This window comes from Marmota monax, unplaced genomic scaffold, assembly GCF_021218885.2.
Source record: "Marmota monax isolate L192 unplaced genomic scaffold, Marmota_monax_Labrador192_F-V1.1 WCK01_AAM20220418_F8-fsc00028, whole genome shotgun sequence".
NCBI lineage: Eukaryota > Metazoa > Chordata > Mammalia > Rodentia > Sciuridae > Marmota > Marmota monax.
In genome coordinates, this window is record NW_026694779.1 from 13,819,141 (window position 1) to 13,837,984 (window position 18,844).

At 35.9% G+C, this 18,844-nt stretch overlaps 1 protein-coding gene across 3 annotated transcripts in view; it reads right to left on the minus strand.

Moving 5' to 3' along the window:
- Nucleotides 1-247: 247 nt before the first annotated feature.
- Ppp4r2 (protein phosphatase 4 regulatory subunit 2) overlaps nt 248-18,844 on the minus strand; it is a 46,450-nt gene continuing 27,853 nt past the window's right edge. For all 3 annotated transcript variants that reach the window (XM_046425458.2, XM_058573019.1, XM_046425457.1), the window contains 7 exons: nt 17,955-18,125; nt 8,651-8,744; nt 6,911-6,948; nt 6,127-6,201; nt 5,765-5,908; nt 4,409-4,695; nt 248-4,191 (listed from right to left, as the gene is read on the minus strand). In XM_046425458.2, the coding sequence (XP_046281414.1) occupies nt 3,872-4,191; nt 4,409-4,695; nt 5,765-5,908; nt 6,127-6,201; nt 6,911-6,948; nt 8,651-8,744; nt 17,955-18,125 (1,129 nt within the window). In that variant the 3' untranslated portion in view covers nt 248-3,871. The remainder of the gene's footprint in view (nt 4,192-4,408; nt 4,696-5,764; nt 5,909-6,126; nt 6,202-6,910; nt 6,949-8,650; nt 8,745-17,954; nt 18,126-18,844) is intronic.

Here is an 18,844-nt window from a genome sequence, read left to right on the forward strand (position 1 = left end):
CATGGATAAATCTGGACTTGGTCAGATAATCAGGCTTAAAATGTCAGGAAAAAGCCCACGACTTTCCAATCAACTCTGCTCCATCTCCCTACTGAACACGCCAAGATCACTTAAGCAGCCGGACTGTAACAGTTACACATCAAGCTTCTCTTCAGAGATCAGAAAATGCTCTTGATCCTCGACTATCTAATGTGGGCCAGGGGCGGGCAGGGTGAACCAGTAAAAAAAGTCATTCCACACAGGAAGGTAGTCTTCTAATTTATATTTTATTGCATTACGAAAATAATACATTTATTTGGCAAAGTAATCTAGGCTCCAAATTGAAATAAAATTCTGAAGTGTACTGATTATTTCTTAAATGTGAAAGATGTATTCTAACCAATACATACTAGCATCCTTACGAGGCCAATAACCCAGTAAACCTAATTTTAATAATTCCATATGAAATTACAAGGTGTTTTTCCATTCATCCATTTTATGAGTAGCACAAATCTCCGGAGAACTGACCTTTGTTTTATCAAAATCAATGCATTTAAAAAACTCCTGCTCAGAAGACAATCTGAAGCACTACCCAAATGTTTATTTCCTTTGGTTCTGCAAGTTACATTTTCATCCTTACCATGTTACATTTTTTCACAAATCAAACATTGCAGCAGCTTTAGATTCTGCCCAAGTACCTTTATAAGTGAACTAGTATATTACATTTACATTATTTGAAAAGTTGCTGATTTTACAAATGCATAAATACATGCCTATCTACACCGGCAAAATAAAATACTCTGAACCTCAATGCTTAACAGGCCACGCCGTCCAGCCCCGTACTTTGGGAGGCCTTTGCACACCAAATGCTTCTTACTCCCTGATGGGCAACTCCATCACTCAGGCTACACTCCTGAAAGGTGTAGACGTGGATAAGTACTAAGTGGATTAAACCTACCTAATAATCAACATTTAAAATATAACATTTTCACTAATTTCTGTTCTGCTATATTTCTGGAACTAAAAAGATATATTTTCCAAAAAAATGTAAGAGAATTTTTGTTTTCACTTTTTAAAAGGGAAGAGTGATAAAGACACATTATATTTATATTCTCTTTCCTCCTTAGCATCTCCAAATTATTTTTACACGTTGGGTTCAAAGACTAGAGCAACAGGTAAACAATCTGTTTAAGGTCAAAAAATAAAATACCTTTAATCACTCAAGCCTTCCTTCTCCATTTCAACTTCCTGATAGCGCTCTGTTCCATGTGTTAAGGAAACGAGCTGAAAAACCAGCCTTTTGAACGGGGCACCAGTCAGCCCGCTGCCCTCAGGCCTGACGTTCTCTGGTGCAGTCATCAAAGTGCACATCTGCACATGTGTGGAGATGTGCAGTCATCAAAGTGCACATCTGCACATGTGTGGAGATTTACTTCCCAATGGCCACCAATATCTAAAGCCAGCTCAACTAGGTTCCCAATTCAATGACAGAAGTATTCCACCTATCCTAAAGAAGATACTCCATCAGCATTCCACAGTTATCTGTATAAACAGCAACAATTTTGATCTATGATCGACATGTGAACATCTAATAAATATTAAAACAATTAAAACTATAGATTAAAATGCAGATCCCTCATAGAGTTAAGTGATGTCATTTTGGTACATTCACCATTATTGTACTTTATTTAATAAAGAAATACATTTGCCCTTGCAAAAATAGCAATTGCAAGTTTACAAATAAAACCACAGACCTCAAAGTCATGATGCTAAATCTTCAACTTATAACGGACAAAAGTAAAGATTTGTTTACAAGTGGTCCATGGCACTATAATTAAAATAAAACATATCAAAAGGTCACAGGAGATTAAAGAATAGGTTTATTGACAATAATTTCATAAATATTCTAAAGAAAATTCCTAAATTTCTAAACTTAAAATGTTTAAAATCTGTTCTCATTGGCAAAATATCCCTCAACAAAATAAAGTAACAGGTCACTATGAATGAAAGTCACATTTAAAATTGCTTCATTTTAACATCATCGCAAAAAATTTTAAAAATTTACAACGTTTGATTCCCCCCTCTTGTTACAGTAAATCAATATTCAGTTTTTAACTATCAGACATATTCATAAATATATCATCGAGCTGCTTGTGAACCTGTCAAGTCAGTCAGTAGTATATACCCTACAAACATACGTGGCGTCCAATCATTTGGGTATTTTTTAGTCATAGCAATTTAAGTAGTCAAAATGCAAAACTTGTGGTTTCCCTCCAAATCACCCAAAGCATATGATACAGTGTGAGAAATTGTTTGCATGTTTTTTATAAGTTCATCTATGTACTTCAGATATCTGAAACTAAAAAAAGGGATTCTTTTGTATTTTGATAAAAATGTACTCGAGTATTTCATAACATGAATATTTATTGCTTCATATGAATACTGTATTGAAAGCCCAAGCATTCAGTTTACACACAGAAATTATACAATTATATACCGCTTCACAAAGGCAGTGAACACATTACACTCTACAAAATCTACTTTACAGAAATTTAAAAATTCTAAATATCAAAAGGTACAGCTGAATAAACAGGTATAAACTTGGCAGCCAGTAATTTTGACAGGGAAGTTGCAGCTTGCATGACTTTAAATATGTGAATTTGAAAATATTGAGTTTAGAGTAATCATTGTGCTTTGTGTTGATCTGAAAAATATAACACTGGCTGTCGAAGAAGCATGTTCAAAAATATTAATTCACTTCAAAATGTCATACAAATTATGGTGGTTTCTATGCACCCCCTAAAGCTTCAGTCATTTTAGCTCAGGTACATTACTAAAGTAATATATTAATTCTTCCAGTACAGTGGTGTTTCATACCATTGACATTTGCATACTCTAGAATAATTTAGAAAGAAATGTGTAATATTCACAATGTTCAGAAAAGCAAGCAAAAGTTTAAGGAACCTGCCTGGTTCTTCTGAGATGGGCTTGTGTCAGCTTCATAAGCATTCACTCAGGAGAACAGTCAGCTGATGTGTGAACACAATTCCCAAGATAAAGCACATTTTCTCATAAATAATGAAGTCTTTTATCAGGCACCTCTGAAGTATACAAAAGAATTCTAGTTTGAACAGATCTCTTGGAATGTGTTTAACCTGGTATTACAACAGACTTAGATTTCCAGGGTTTCACAGGGCCAGATTTTATGTGAATTACTCAGAAGAGAAAGAAAATGTCTCGTGAAAGAGGTGAACTCAATCATCACCAATAGAAAATTATCCACTGTATTCATCTCTTATAGAAACAGAAAAATATAACATTTCCCCCCTTAGAATTATATATATATGTATGTATGTATGTATATATGACTTAAAGTTCCATTGTACATAGTCAACCAATAAAACCTGGAAACCAGCATGAAACCCTATAATTCACATGTTAAAATGTTGAAACTATGACCAAAATATGAAATCTGCTACAGCTGTCAGAAAGAGACAAGACATAAAGCTTTCTAGCACATGTATAAACTAAATGTGATAATCTTGAAAGGTTTCCAAAATTGTAATTATAATGTTCCAGTTTAAAAACTTCTAAATTAAAAAAAAAAAAAAAAAAGAAAAGAAAAAAGGCAAAAACAACAACAACAAAATCCCCAAAAACAAAAACAAAAACAAAATAGATAGCGGTAAGCAGGACCCAGAGGAGCTGCTATTCACAGTTCTTACATGTACAACTCTTTCAGGATTCACACTTAAAGTACTTTTTAAAGTACTTTAACAACCTGCTTCTCTTTCTCTTGTAAAACTAAAGGTCCACTTTATTACATAAAAGTTTTATACAGTGTAAAACCAGAACTGTATGTAAAATACGGCATCTAAATGTGGTGAAGTAGTCAGTCTTGCTCCATTGGTTCCTCGGGGACTTCGGTGGCGTCCTCATCATTTTCCATGGAGGATTCTGAGAGAACCTCTCCAGTTTTACTGGAACTGGATCCTACTGATTCTTCTGTCTGGTGGCAGTCAGAACCACTACTTACAGGGCCCGGGGTGTCACTCCCTTCAGAATGTAAATCCTTCTCAGCTCGAGACACAGCCGATTCCTCCACCTGACTCTTCTCCTCAGAGGTCTCCTCGTTCACAGTTAAGGCATCATCAGGTTCTTTTTCTTGATTTTTTCTTTCTGGGATTATTTCTCTCGATGTCATAAAAGACTCTAAAAATAAGCAAATGTTGTTGTAGTTAAATGTATTTTCAAAATACCTCCACAGTCACGTGTCATGAATTCTGATATTCTACAGTCAAATAATTTCCCCTCAAACTCAGCAGCAAGTACACACAGGGGCCAACATCAGCACTGTAAGTAGTTCCATTATGTTAAATTCTTTCAGAAAAACAAGAAAGCACACCCTTCTACAGATGTCTCTAAATACCTTCTTCTTCCTCCTCCTCCTCCTCCTCCTCTTCTGTGCAGTGCTGCTGGGTACAACTACTTTCTTTGTCCTTGTCCTGAGATGATGATGGTGCCTCTGCGTCCTCCGCCAGTACCGAGGCCCCCTCACTGGACGTGGTCTGACTGGCCGTCTCTCTGACTTCCCCGTCTCTGTCAAACCTGAGTCTTTTGGCCTCGTGCCCTTCAGCCTCCATGGCGTCGTCATCTGAATGTTTGTTTTTTATAGGACTCACTGAAGACCCTTCTGATTCAGATGCTGCACAGTCACTGAAAATGTTGTTTTAAAGTGTCATTAATACTATTTTCCTCAACTTCTACATTCTTTTAAATTGTATTTTAGTGCCAAAGTTACACTGTCATATCTGTTTGAAGAAAAACATCAGAGAATAATTTCAACGCAACCTAAACTGTTCCATGAATGTTTCTCATTAGTGCCAAGTCACCAAGTTAGTGCCACTTTTCTGGGCATTTCCCAGTAAGTTGAACACCGTTACACTGAAACTAGAGGTCCCCCAGATTTACACACTCAAGTCCTCTCACTTAGTCTTCCTTTTCCCTTAATGTGACAGAGAAACTCTGAAGTAAAATAAAAAGTTCCCTTTCATAACCTGTACTAAGAAACTACTCAGAATTTCAATTTCTTTTCTCAAGTAACTTTTGAAAAAAAGACAAAACCTGTATCATGACTACTTTGACTTTCTTGGGACAGAACCTACATGCGATAATCTCTCCCAAATCAGCTGTTTTAATAAGTCTTTTGTCTACCTTACACTGTGTTAAAGAGAGCCAAAGATCCTACCACAAAACTGCAACCCTGCCTGCCCTCGGTGTCTGCGGAGCCCTGGCTCAACAAGGCACACCTGTCTGCACAGCACCACACATGTCCTCCCAGGGCTCCCGACAGCTCCAGTCACTCGCAACTCTGACACAGTGCGAGTCCAGGTAACATGTGTTCTGCTCTACTGTCTAGAGAACAGGAAGGGGAGAGAGTCTACACATGTACTACTGACATACTGTTTTAATTTCCCAAATATTCTTTTAAAAAATATTTTTATTTTTTAGTTGAAGGTGGCCACAATACCTTTATTTTTATGTGGTGCTGAGGATCGAACCCAGTGCCCCACACATGCTAGGCAAGTACTCTTCCTCTGAGCCACAACCCCAGCCCTCCCAAATAGTCTTGATCCTTGGTTGGCTGGATCCACAAATGTGGAGCCCACAGGTGGGAAAAGCCGACTGTACACTGTGAATGGTAACTGGGTCCTGAAAACCATCAATAAACGTTAATGTCTGGTGAAAACAACCATCTGTTTTTAAACATAGAACACACACAAACCTGTGGTTTCTTTCTTCATTATGTGGTGAGTTTGACTCTTTGCTGTCACTGCTCTCAGGCAAACCGTTGGTTGTCAAGGGGGCGGATAAAGACACCTTTGGTCGACTCAGTGGCCGGGGTGTTCCAGGCCCATTTATATTAGACCTGTAAGACACACCACCATCATTTCCCCCTTTTGTAAAAAGCCATCCCCCTCCCAAAGGACATTCATAAGAACACATCACATATGTTTCTGCTTTAACAAATTCAGTGAAGCACATCCTATATCCTCCATAAAACATCCAATTTTAAAAAGTACACAGAGTCTGCTATTCAAATTCAGGAAAATGCAAGCTCAAGTATATAAAAATTGCTAGTCTCACCTATCAGTGTAGCTTGGTGAATTTCCAGGGAACATAACACCATTCATTCGATTTAAACTATTTGAATTGTTTTTCCTACAAGAAAAAAAAATTTTTTTTATAAGAACTCTGGGTCTGAAAGGTCTTGTAGGTTTTTAACTGCCACACACCCAGACTTCTGTGGGAACCAATATAAACACACACTGATGAATGCAGGGATCCTGCTAACAGTGAAGGAAACTTCACACAGTTGCCACCCAAGAAAGCAGAAGCAGCTGAGGTCGAACCAATGGTCCTCAGTGGGGGCCACCCTCCCCCACCACCACAGGTGTTGGTGTGGGAAGCATGGACACTTCTGGCCTCAGTGGACAGAGACCAGAGATACTTAAACCTGCAGTTCTCAGGACACCTATGTATAACTAAAACTATCTGGTCCCAAGCTCAGTAATGCCAAGGTTGAGGAAATGTACCCTAAACCAAGTCTTTGCTTCAGGGTATGAATGGCAACAACAACAAATTCTTCTTCACCTGAAGAGGAATGCCATCCAGTGTCTGCTTCAAACCTAGGAGTCATGCCCTACAAGGGCATCAAGGGGCTCTGGTGCCAGGACACCACATAACATCAGCAATATGAGAATCACAGAAGACCGCCCATCTCTTTACTCGTAACACACATACGTAATATTATTGGTCACAGTCTACTCTGGGGACTGGGTGAGAGGTTCATAATAAAAAAAGTCAGTATTTTAATTATGTATTAAAACATAATAAATAACATTAAAATTAGAAAAAAAACTATACTTACTCTGAAGAAGGATAAACACAGCTAACAACCATCACATTCTGCAATAACAAAAATTGTTGATTTAATGAGAGAAAAGAAATACAATATAAAGGTTTAATAATTTGTTTCTAACTTCTCAAAATCACTCTTAGTGGGCTGTTTCCAATAATTCCAGTTTGCTAATAAAAGACAATAAATGGTTAAAAATGAAAACTGATAACAAGAAACTAGTCTTGCTCTCTTCTGAAGACACTCGAGCCACCTACTTAGGGCACGTGTAATGACTTTCCTCATAAAGCAATACCCAATCCAGAGTCACTTTTTTTCATTGCTGGTTTTTTTTTTTTTTGTACTTACTTTTATGGTCCCGAGGATGAAACCCAAGGTCAACTAACCACTGAACTACACCCCCAGTCCATATATATATATTATTATTTTTTTTTACTTCGAGCCAGAGTGACACTAAGTTGCTAAGGCTGGCCTGGAACTTGAGATCCTTCTGCCTCAACTGCCAATTTGCTGGAATCATACACATGAGCCACCACACCCAGCCATCAATATATCCCAAGGAAAGAAACCTGAACCTCTCTTTTTTGGGCAATATGCTTAAAAGAGTAAGTGCTTCTCAGCCCTATAATCCAAATATCACAAAGGAGAAAACCAAGAAAGTGAAGTAACTCGCCCAAGGTCACACAATTATGAACTACTGCAGCCTTAATGTGAAGGCAGGGCACCACCCACCCCGTAAGGTTACTGTGACATCTTGTCTCTTCATTCAGAAATCTAAAAATGTAATTACTAAAGGCCCTTGAGTTGGAAAAATAAGTACTTATGAACCACTGTGGTTTCCTGCCGTTTGGGAATCTTACTCAATTGAGGGCGTAAAGGTTCCACAAAACATTAGCTCAATAAAGGTCCTAAGAACTATTACAAGCCACTATACTGGTTCTGGATTACGATTTCCAGGGTCAAATACATTGATTCTGCCCCTCTCTCTACTCAATACTTACTTTCAAAGATTTCTACCACCAAATTACAATTCTACAAGTTGTGAAACAGAGTACTCTAACATTAAAGTTATATATTAAGAGTGGGACGCGGTGGCGTACATCTGTAATCCCAATGGCTTGGGGGGCTGAGGCAAGGGGATCTTGAGTTCAAAGCCACCTCAACATCTTAAAGGTCATTTGTGACAAACCAAAAGCCAACATCATAGCAAATGGAGAAAAGCTAAATACCTAATCTCCAGCTGGAAGCAGTGGTGCACACCTGTAATCCCAGCAGTTTGGGAAGCTGATTTAGGAGGATTTTGAGTTCAAAGCCAGCCCCAGCAACTTAGTGAGGTGCTAAGCAACTCAGTGAGACCCTGTCTCTAATAAAATATAAAACAGGGCTGGGGATGTGGCTCAGTAATCAAGTGACCCCTAGTTCAATCTTTGATACCTACCTGCCTCCAAAAAGTTACATATCATCTGTGGAGCTTTTCAGAACATTAATATGTTAATACATACAATGAATATCTAAGATAATAAGCTGCTCTTTCCATTCCTAAAAAATCAGCACTTCAGGTCCTCCTCTGCCCCTTCCCATAGATCTTTTCCCAAACACAGAATATCATTTGGAAAAAAAAAAAATGGAAAAAACTCAAGATAGACTAGAAAACTCTGAAGAAAAGGTGCCTGAAAAAGATCTTACCCAATGTTCTTTTCTGAAATCTATTAGGCTTCAGTTTAACATAATTCCCATAATTAAAATAAATACCTTTTCTACTCCTCTGAGAAATTTGTCTGTTCCTGTATAGTTTCTCCTTGGATCTGTTAGCAATTCACATAGTCGCTGAATAGTAAAAGGGATACTGCAAAAGAATATAATTTTATAGATTGAGGTCATCAGTTACCAAGAAAACAAGGATACTTATTTTGGTAGCTAAAACTTTGAGTCACTCATGTTAAGCTACAAAGGGAAATGAAAGGATGAGTCATTTATAAGTAAACAATAAGCACACCTGTTCTATAAGGTGAGAGGTAATACAAAATCAAGTTACAATGCATTTACATACAGAAACTTTTCCTCATTCCCCTGCATACGAAGTTTGAAAAAAGTATCAATGATTTAATACTAGACAGACTAATAAAACACATCATTCCAATGAAAAAGTATTTTAAATATGATTCTGCTCAATGTTACAAGCTTACATAAATTTTTCCTACACGTTTAATCGCTTAAAGTATACACAAACATCCTCAGGATTTTGTTAAGAACCACAGTTAACCACTAAATGCTTTCACAATACATTTTTCACTTGATCACAGCAAATACAAAACTGACATAACATGGAGCCAGAATCATTTTATAAATATCAAGTTTGAGCTCACATTTACTTCCAGTATTCATCAGAATTACAACTGAACAGCAGAATGGTGAGGACAAAAAATGACAGATAGGGCTATAAAGTACAAACACACATCTCTGGACTTCAGTATTTGCCATACACATCTATTCATTCTCTTTGGGGGAAAAAACCACAAAAGCCTCAAATGAATAATCAACATTCACGATGTCATTTACTTCTCCCAGGCAGTTTGACCAAGGATTCCCCATCAAGGTAAAGCAGCTAGTGAGAAGTAATGGTAGGACTCAAATCTAGCTGCCCTCATGTCCAGTCCTACATCTTTTTCACCGTACCACATATATTTAAAAAATAAAAGTGTTTATTTTCTAACTGCATAAACTATACTCGGTTCTCATATTCTTAGCATCATTTTTTATGTTCTCTGTATATTTAATTTATAATAAATTTTGAAAAATGTTATTCACAGGAAAACAATGTATCAGTTATCAGGTTAAGTCCAAGAATCAGTCTTTTCACTCAATTAGCATTCAAACCTGAGCCAGAGGAAAGGGTACAAAGTAAAAGATTAACTATTTTCCTGATATCAAAAATATCTAGAAGCAACTAGAAATACAGAAATGTAACAATATTTAGTATTAATTTATTAATATTAATAATTGGTATTATTAACATTAAATTCACTTGTCACTGGTAGAAGAAATTTCTCAGAGTTTCTGACAATATTCTGAAATCTCTTTTGCAAATCTACTCAGTGTTAAGTACACTAAAGAATCTTTTAAAATGGAGAAGTACAAAGCACACCAACAGCCTTACTAAGAACCAATCAGTAACTTTTCACATCTTTTTTGGTTCATTCCTATCAATACAAACTACAATTACAAATCTATAGTTAATACAAAAAGCAACAACACCAATAAAAAAAATTTTAAGCATTTTCCCCAAGCTGCATATAAAAACAAACATCAGTTCCTCAATTGTCTGTCGCTTCTTGTACTCATTCGGCTAAAAGCCTAAGGACGGCCCTCGTAATAAATATTACTATCATCAATAAGAAATTTATCTGTAGACGAAAGGCACTATCAGAATTTCCAAGTATTAGAGGTATATACCTGTTCATTGGCCCCTCTTCTGTATCACTGCTCTTAAAACTTTAAATACATGTAACACCACACCTAAGCTATTCTCACTATTTACAGTAATATTATAATGAAGAGGGTTCATATATTATTTGAAATATGAAGAATAGCACCAAATGGAGCTTTGGTTGGTACTTAACCAACACATAATTTAATATTATCCAACTAAAATTCTTTCCTATACCATATTCCCATTCTTTCCTGAGGTATTTTCTCTTAAATAAAAATTAACTTTACCATTTGAGTCCTTTTAAACTTCCTGTTTAAAATTTACAGTTTGGGCTATTTCTGTTGATGAATGTGTGTAAAGTCGAGGCCAACCCTGCTCATGGAAGTCTGCGTGTATATGCCATGGTGGCAGCAGCAGCCTGTGATCAAGTGGGCTGGTACTGCTTCACCCAGTTTCCAAAAGATGGCACTGGCACACCAAGCAGTACTCTTCCTCACCCAGACTGGCTGGACACAAACTCACATTTCTTATAAATATTTCAGCCCTAGGAATATTAAAACAAAATGCACTGAAGTCTCATGTTACATACAGTTTGTACTTTTTAATGTATCCTATAAATATAAAGGCCACTACAAATCAGAAACACCACACGGGCTCTTCAGCAGAACATTTAAGTAATCAGACTGATGATGATAATAGCTAATCAAGTTCATACACACTGCTATGGAATAAACTGCATGCCAGGAGAACATGCACAAACCTGGAACAGTTAATCCAAGGCAGGCCATTAAAAGATGTAAAAATGCACATACACCATGGCCGTATGAAAGGTGCGTTTTCTCTGACTTGCAGTAGAAAGCATATGGAAATACTAAGTCTTCTCCTAATAAAAACCACTAGTTAAAAAGACACATGAGTTCAGAAAAATAAAGAGCAAAAATTGGGTTGGGTGCTATCTGAAAACATGCATGCCACTCCCCCTCAATAAAGTATGAAGCAGAAGCCAGAATGGGAGTGGACAGGAAAGGACGTTCACTAGCAAAGGTGTAAAGTAACTTACTTCAAAGAAAATACTTAGGGTTATTTAAAATGAAATCTAGTCAATTTCTTCTGCAATGATATATTGGCTTATCTGCTAATAGGAAGATGAAAAACTGGGTGTGTATGAATCTGAAAAATTTGCATGACTAGCTAACATTTCAACTTATATTCTTATTTTATATGTGTGTGTGTATATATATTATATATATATATATGCATACATACCTATATAAGTCAATAAAACATTTTTTTTAAGTCATTAAGTAAAGGATCCAAGAAGAAATGAGTTCTCAAATGGCGTTACTCAGAACTGCTATAGGAAAACCGTTGAGCTATAAAATGAGTTCTCAAATGGCGTTACTCAAAACCGCTATAGGAAAACCGTTCACTTTCAACATACAAAGTATAAAGTAGGTTTAAAAACAAACAATAACCCGCCAGCCCAAGGTGAATTTACCTCTAAGTGTTCGTGTTCTTCTGGGAAACAGGGACTACTAAGTGCTGTTATGTAATGATCATGAGGCCCAAGTATGACATGACATATGCAAGTCATTTAACAATGCCTAAAATATCTTAGAACGTGCTCAGTAAATAAATCTTGGTCCTATCATAACCCTGATCCCATCCACATCTAATGAAGACTGGAGGAAGGCACAAATTCTCCAAAGACCAACTGGGGAAGAATAAAGCCCAAAGCAGAACTGTTTTATAATTTCAAGAAAAGCAACTACCATTACGAAACAAGACCATGCTTTTTATATTAGTTGTATATTTTCATTTGAATTCATTGCCCCCATTTATTTAATAAATACACAGACCCAAGCCTCATATATCTAAAAGCTTTGGAAATGCTCACTCCACAAAGCTATTAAACATCAGAGAACCATACCTAAGCATGAAGTAGCACCTCAGTGCTGTTTTTCAAAGAGAAATTCTAGGGGATGGGATGTACCTCAGGGGTAGAGAGCTTGTGTAGCAAGGGCAAAGCTCTTGGGTTTGATGCCTTAGTACTATAAAACAAAACATGTAATAAAGACCAGGAAAAGACAAATTTTAAACAATGAGGCTAAACACCCTTAAACATATCATTCCTTGTTAAATTTTAACCTGAGAATATAATTTGACTAAATTTATCTTAAGCTGTTTGATGTTTTTATTACTTACTACAAAAATATGTAAATTATCTGATTATATATCAAGGAATTCAACTGGAAAGAAGAAAAAGGAAAATGCACATCTCATTCGGGATCTAAGGTAAATCAGGCAAACTTTTGGTGCAACTTTACTCACAAAAAAAATAAAAATAAAGGAACATAAAATATAACAGACGTTATCAGAGTAAAAATCTACAAACATATTCTGACTAGTCTAACATTGGAACTTAACTATTAAAGTAGAAACTAACTCAAATATCTCTGTTATCAAAAGCTTATGAAGCCCCCTATTAGGGCGCTGGGGTTGTGGCTCAGTGGTAGAACACTTGCCCAGCATGTGTAAGGCACTGGGTTCGATTCTCAGCACCACATATAAATAAATAAAAGTCCATCAACAATTACTAAAATATTTTTTAAAAAAAGCTTCATAGGTTTACAGTTGTGTTTATTCTTAAGTCACAAAAGTCAGAAAGCTTGGAACCCTTTAATGCTATCTCTACTTGGAACAATATGCTCTTTCTGTACCAAGGTACAGAACATGAACACACACACACACACACACACATTCATACACAAGTATTTTACAACTCAAACCAAATGTCAAGAATTCTGAGACTCACTTAAATGTCATCATGAAAGGACAAGTATAAAAGATTTAAGAAAATGAAGGCTAGGATTTTGTCAATAATTTGGAAGCAATCCCAATGTTGCAAATCAACTGCATCATTCCATGCCCCAAAACTAATCTATGGTACTGTCCAAGTTTTTAATCACGTGAACCATCTCTCAAGAATGCCTGCGATAGTCTAAATTGTTGTTTCATTTGGATTAAATATAAATAAAAGTTAATTAGTTTTCTGCTAGTTCCTGCTTTTCAATTTTGAGAATTTTATTAGATGGGCTAGGGCTGTGTAGTTCAGTGGTAGTGCGCTTGTCAGCAGGCACCAGAGCCTAAGTCCAGTCCCAGCCCTTCAAGAAAGTAACTACTAGAGAAGAGTACCACACATCAAGAAAGGAGGAATGGATGCTAGATAATGCCAATTCTTAACCAATTACACAAGAAAGAAATGAGTCAAAGCAGTCAGAAAACAAAGGAATGAAAGGCTAAGGACCATTCTCTCAGTCGCTGAGAAATCCACAGCTGACTCCAAGACAAACATACAAAACTCAGAAAAACTATGTTTTAAATCTGTAATTCATAAAGTATGAAAATCAAGTGTGTGTGTGTGTATGTGTGTGTGTGTGTGTGTGTGTGTGTGAGAGAGAGAGAGAGAGAGAGAGAGAGAGAGAGAGAGAGAGAGAGAGAAAGAGAAAGAGAGACAGACAGACACACGCTGGGGACTAAACGCAGGCAGGGCCTTGTGAAAGCGAGGCAAGCACTCTACCAACTGAGCTCTAGCCTCAGCCCTGTTCTTTTAAAAGTTCAAAGTGGCACCTCTTGGGCACAGAAACTTTCAAGACACTCAATCATGGAAATGATGTTCAGCGCCAAGTCAACTCTGGCTGATCATGAACATTAGAATAACTAGAAAAGAAATCTGGAAGTCGACTGGACACACAAGCTGGGCAACTTTCCCACACTCTCCTAAACACACAGCGACACCATTTCTGTTTGTCACTCAGGTGAAACATTTTAGAAAGATCACAGCTGAAAGAGCAGTGTCAACTGAGAGCAGGATTTAACAGGTTAACTCACATTCATCATTCTCCCTTCCAAATAACTTGAAGATGGTTTAACTGCCAGGACTTTGAGTTACTTTCTCTACCCTTCAAAACCCCTTTCTGAACGATTAGCTACCAGCAGTTAGTTCCTAAATTATACACATGATGTCTGAGGGGAAGAGTTTCAGGGGGCGTGGCCTTGGTCTGAGTCAATGTGCCCTCTCTTCCTCCTCATTGCTCCAAGCAGAGGGCAAAAAGAGGCAATAAAGATCTTGTAACTGACCATTCCAGTAAAAATGTTCATTTTGTTTATTTTAATTTTTGGTGTTTCTTGCCTAAAAAGCAGTAACTTCAGTTCTGGGGAGTAGCTATAATCCATCTTTTCCTATAATATTTCAAAGTTCAAAAGTAATTGGAGGAGGGGCGACTGGGGATTGAACCCAGGGGCACTCGACCACTGACTGACCCACATCCCCAGCCCTATTTTGTATTTTATTTAGCCTCACTGAGTAGCTTAGCGCCTCGCCTTTGCTGAGACTGGCTTTGATCCTCCTGCTTCCCAAGCTGCTAGGATTATACACTTGCATCACCACACCCAGTTTCAAAAGTATTTTAAAAGGACAAAACAATGACTTTAAAATTAAAAGAACTTAAGCATTTGTTTGTATAATTATTCAATGTCCTATAAAACCAAATACAAACAGAACCCTTCCTTCCTATACCTATCTGTTGAGTAAGGACTAGGCTTGGGTACTCACTCTCCCAGGCCTCCCCTGGAAGGTGCTAGCCCCTTCCTCCAGGAACCTACCACACCAGCAAACAGGAAATTGGAAAACCTACTGGCAAAGAGGAAAAAAATTTTATCTGACACTGTACTAAAGTAATTTTGAATAATGGATAAGCTTTTTGTGGCCAAATACTATGAAGAATTTAATATAGTGCCTTTACAAACTAAAGGCAAAAACAAAATAATAAAACAAACTTAAAAATAAGAATCAGCAAAAGAAAAAAGGGATTATGAAAGAGCAATTCATAAAAGAGCTACTAGCACATAAAAAGGTAGTTACACCTACAACCAAAGAAACAAGTACAAAAACATACCCAGAATTCCAATATCTGCATTTAATACTCATGGAAGCATAAATGAACACATTGTGAGGTAGAGTACTTAGAGTACTCTAGAGTACTTAGAGTTTCTTAGAGTACTAAGAAAAACTTCTAAAATTTTAATTTATTATATATGACAACAGGATGCATTACAATTCATATTACACATATAGCGCATAATTCTTCATGTCTCTGGTTGTACACAAAGTAGAGTCACATCCTTCGTGTCTTCATACATGTACTTAGGGTAATGATGACCATGGCATTCCAATCTTTCCTACCCTGTGCCCCCTCCCTTCCAATCTCTCCCCTTTTCCCTCTAGAGTTCATTTAATCCTCCCATCCCCCCCTCCCTGCAGCATATTATGAATTAGCATCCTTTAATCAGAAAAATCATTCAGCATTTGTTTTTTGGGGATTGGCTAATTTTACTTAGCACTATATTCTCCAGCTCCATCTACTCACCTGCAAATGCCATGATTTTACTGATAAATTAAATTTTAATTGAGTACATGATCTTATCTAACAATTATAATATAAGTCACAAATACCAATAATCATATAGATATATTCAGTACATGACATTCACCAACAAAAGACATGAATAAGAATGTTCACTGTAAGCATTGCTCATTAAGGTCAAAATATAAATGCCCACCACCAACAGGGACGGGGTGAGTAAACTGTGGCCTTGTTGCTATGAGGGAAAACAATGCAGTCCCTTCAATTAAGTACACAGAAGTTGTACTGATTATAAAGAAGATAGCAAAACTCTTCCAAAAGGAAACTACAACTAGCATGTAACATGATTTCATTAGATTCTTTTCTTTGGGTATCTACTTCTACGACATTGGGGATCTATTTAAAAGTATGAACATATACCACTTCTGTAATTTCAAACTTAACCTATTACAAATACAAAGGACACCCTCAAAGTGGTTTAAAAAGAACCAAATGTTTCTTAAGTATTTTTTAAAAATTAACTTATAAGTTAAATTAAATTGAAAAGCTTATAGACATGTTTTAATATAACACAAAGTAAATATAAAGTGACAGTTCTTAACCTATTACTGATTAAGACTTAATTTCTACTTGATTAGGGTAAACAAGTCATAAACTGTCATCCTGAAAAAGAGAATTTAAAAAATTTAGGTTCAAAATACTCAGCTCAAAGTTGAAAAAAGTTTTAAAAGCAATTATGTTTAAGTATGCTTAGGAATTTAATGACTGTTCAAATCATTTTCTGAAGTAGATGAACTGCTTGTTTTACAACTAAGAAACTATAAATATTTAGATTACTGAATAATCTACATACAGCATCTCATCCAACTTCATTTTAAAGTATTAAAAATGATATTTGCTATTACTAATTCAGAATCACAAGTAAATGAACTTAGTATTCTATTCACAAAGCTGTGGTATAATTTGACTTGTTTCACTTTACGTCTTATTCATAGTAGCCACAATTTATTCAAAAGAAAAGTCACTATAATGTCTAAATACTTTTTATTTGTATTTACAAATATCTCAAAAATATTCTTATCTTGAACACATTACAGTTCAATAATAAATCTCATGCAACGTATCTAATACATAGAATATGGCTTCTTCTAGATATGTACTTTTAAGAAAAACAGTTTTAATTCAAACTGGTAAGGAAACACATGATTACACAATTTCAACAGGACATAAGGGTGCTCAGTCTCAGCCCTGAGGCAAAGGCTAGACCACAAACCTCAAAGACAAAGCCATGACACCTGCTAGCCCCAAAGTCAATGCATAAGCGTCAGACATGTAAAGCAAGATTCCTACAACTTAAAAAATTAAGTTACATGACATTTAGTCAAAAAATTACACTTTCTTACTTAAAATTCCATGTAATTCAAGCTATTTATGTTATCTAAAATTACAATCAAAACCATTCAAATAAAACCTACCTCTAAATCATTTAATGGTTAGCAGAAATACAATTTATTACACTTAGTATTGTCATTCCACACTCCACCTTGTTCACATCAGACAAAATACAGCACAATTCAAATTAACATACACTTCCTCCCCTCAATAAAGGAAAACCTGAAACTATGAAGTTCTAAAAGGAAAGAATTTAAAATGACAGAATATGAGACTCAGCATTATTTTTAAAAAGATCACCTTTATTTTAGTTAGTGCCTGTGTTGTCAGGGTTTTTAATGTTTTACAAAAGACTAAAAATGATTACTTGCTAGGAAAGAGAAAGGACTCAAAAATTACCAAATAAAAACTGATAAGTAGAATAACTTTATAAATTGGTATTTTTCATTTTTAAAAAATGTGGCTTCTCTTAATGATACACAAGTTCTGTACTATGTATACAGACTTTTAATTCCAAATATACTATGGTAAAGAAAAAAACATGAAACCATTTCCTGATAAATAAATATTTCCATTGTGTTATACCTAATTAACTAATATTCATTTAAAAATTGGTTAAAAAATACTTTAAGGCTGTAAGCATTTTCAGTACCTGTAAGCTAAAAATCTCCAACTGCTTACTATCAGTTGCTAGAGACATAGAATTCTAATATATAATCAATTATAAAATTATGACATATCAAAACTAGAAGAAAAAAAATTAAGTCCTGCTAAAAATGAAACCTTTAAAATAATATTAAGTGCATACCCATTAAATCCAGTGACAATTTTCAGAATTCTTTCCTTCATTTCATCAAAGGGAATATATTCGACATTAGGATTAGGAGGACCTCTTGGTTCAGGAGCTGAAGTTCTGAAATCATCCATCACTTTCTCCAGTTTGAAAATAAAATAGCCTTTAAATTGAGACCATTGAATCCTATAAGCAAAACAGGAAACAAAATATATAACACCATGTAACTTCAAAATTCTTGGAGTGCAAAGCATAAACCCAGAATACACTAACTGAATGAAATTCAAATGAAAGTATTACTGGGAATGACTTTGCTCAAAAGCATGCATCAAGCATGATCAACATGCTCACAAGCTCATATCCTATTCTACACAATTCCCCAACTCCTCTGACCAAACAAAACCAAAATCCGTGTAAGAATTTTGAAATGCACTAACTCTGGAAGAAAGCCAACAGGGTGTTAGGTTTTTTGAGTATTTGAAGTTTGATTTTGACTCTCCCAAAACAAAAGCAAGCAGGGAGGTACAACTACTCCACTTAAGACAGGTCAGAAAGTAATTTATACCATAATCTCACAGCATCCAACAATAATGCTCCCATGGACTATTAAGGTTTCTAGTCTTTAAACTGTTAAATAACAAGTTTTATTTTTTCATTTCTTTGTAGTGAATACTTTCAGGCTCATTTGCCATGATATATGTTTACATCATTGATATCCACTCACTCAGTGTGACTTAGTAAAAATACATTATTACCTATATTGATTTTTTATTGTTAATATATAGAATTAACATAAGCACTTTTTAATTCTTTTCCCCCCTCAAACTTCAATACTAATAAAAGAGGGAGTTTTATGGTGACTCCTGTATGAATACCTAAATCCCAGGGGATGCCAAGTCAGGGGT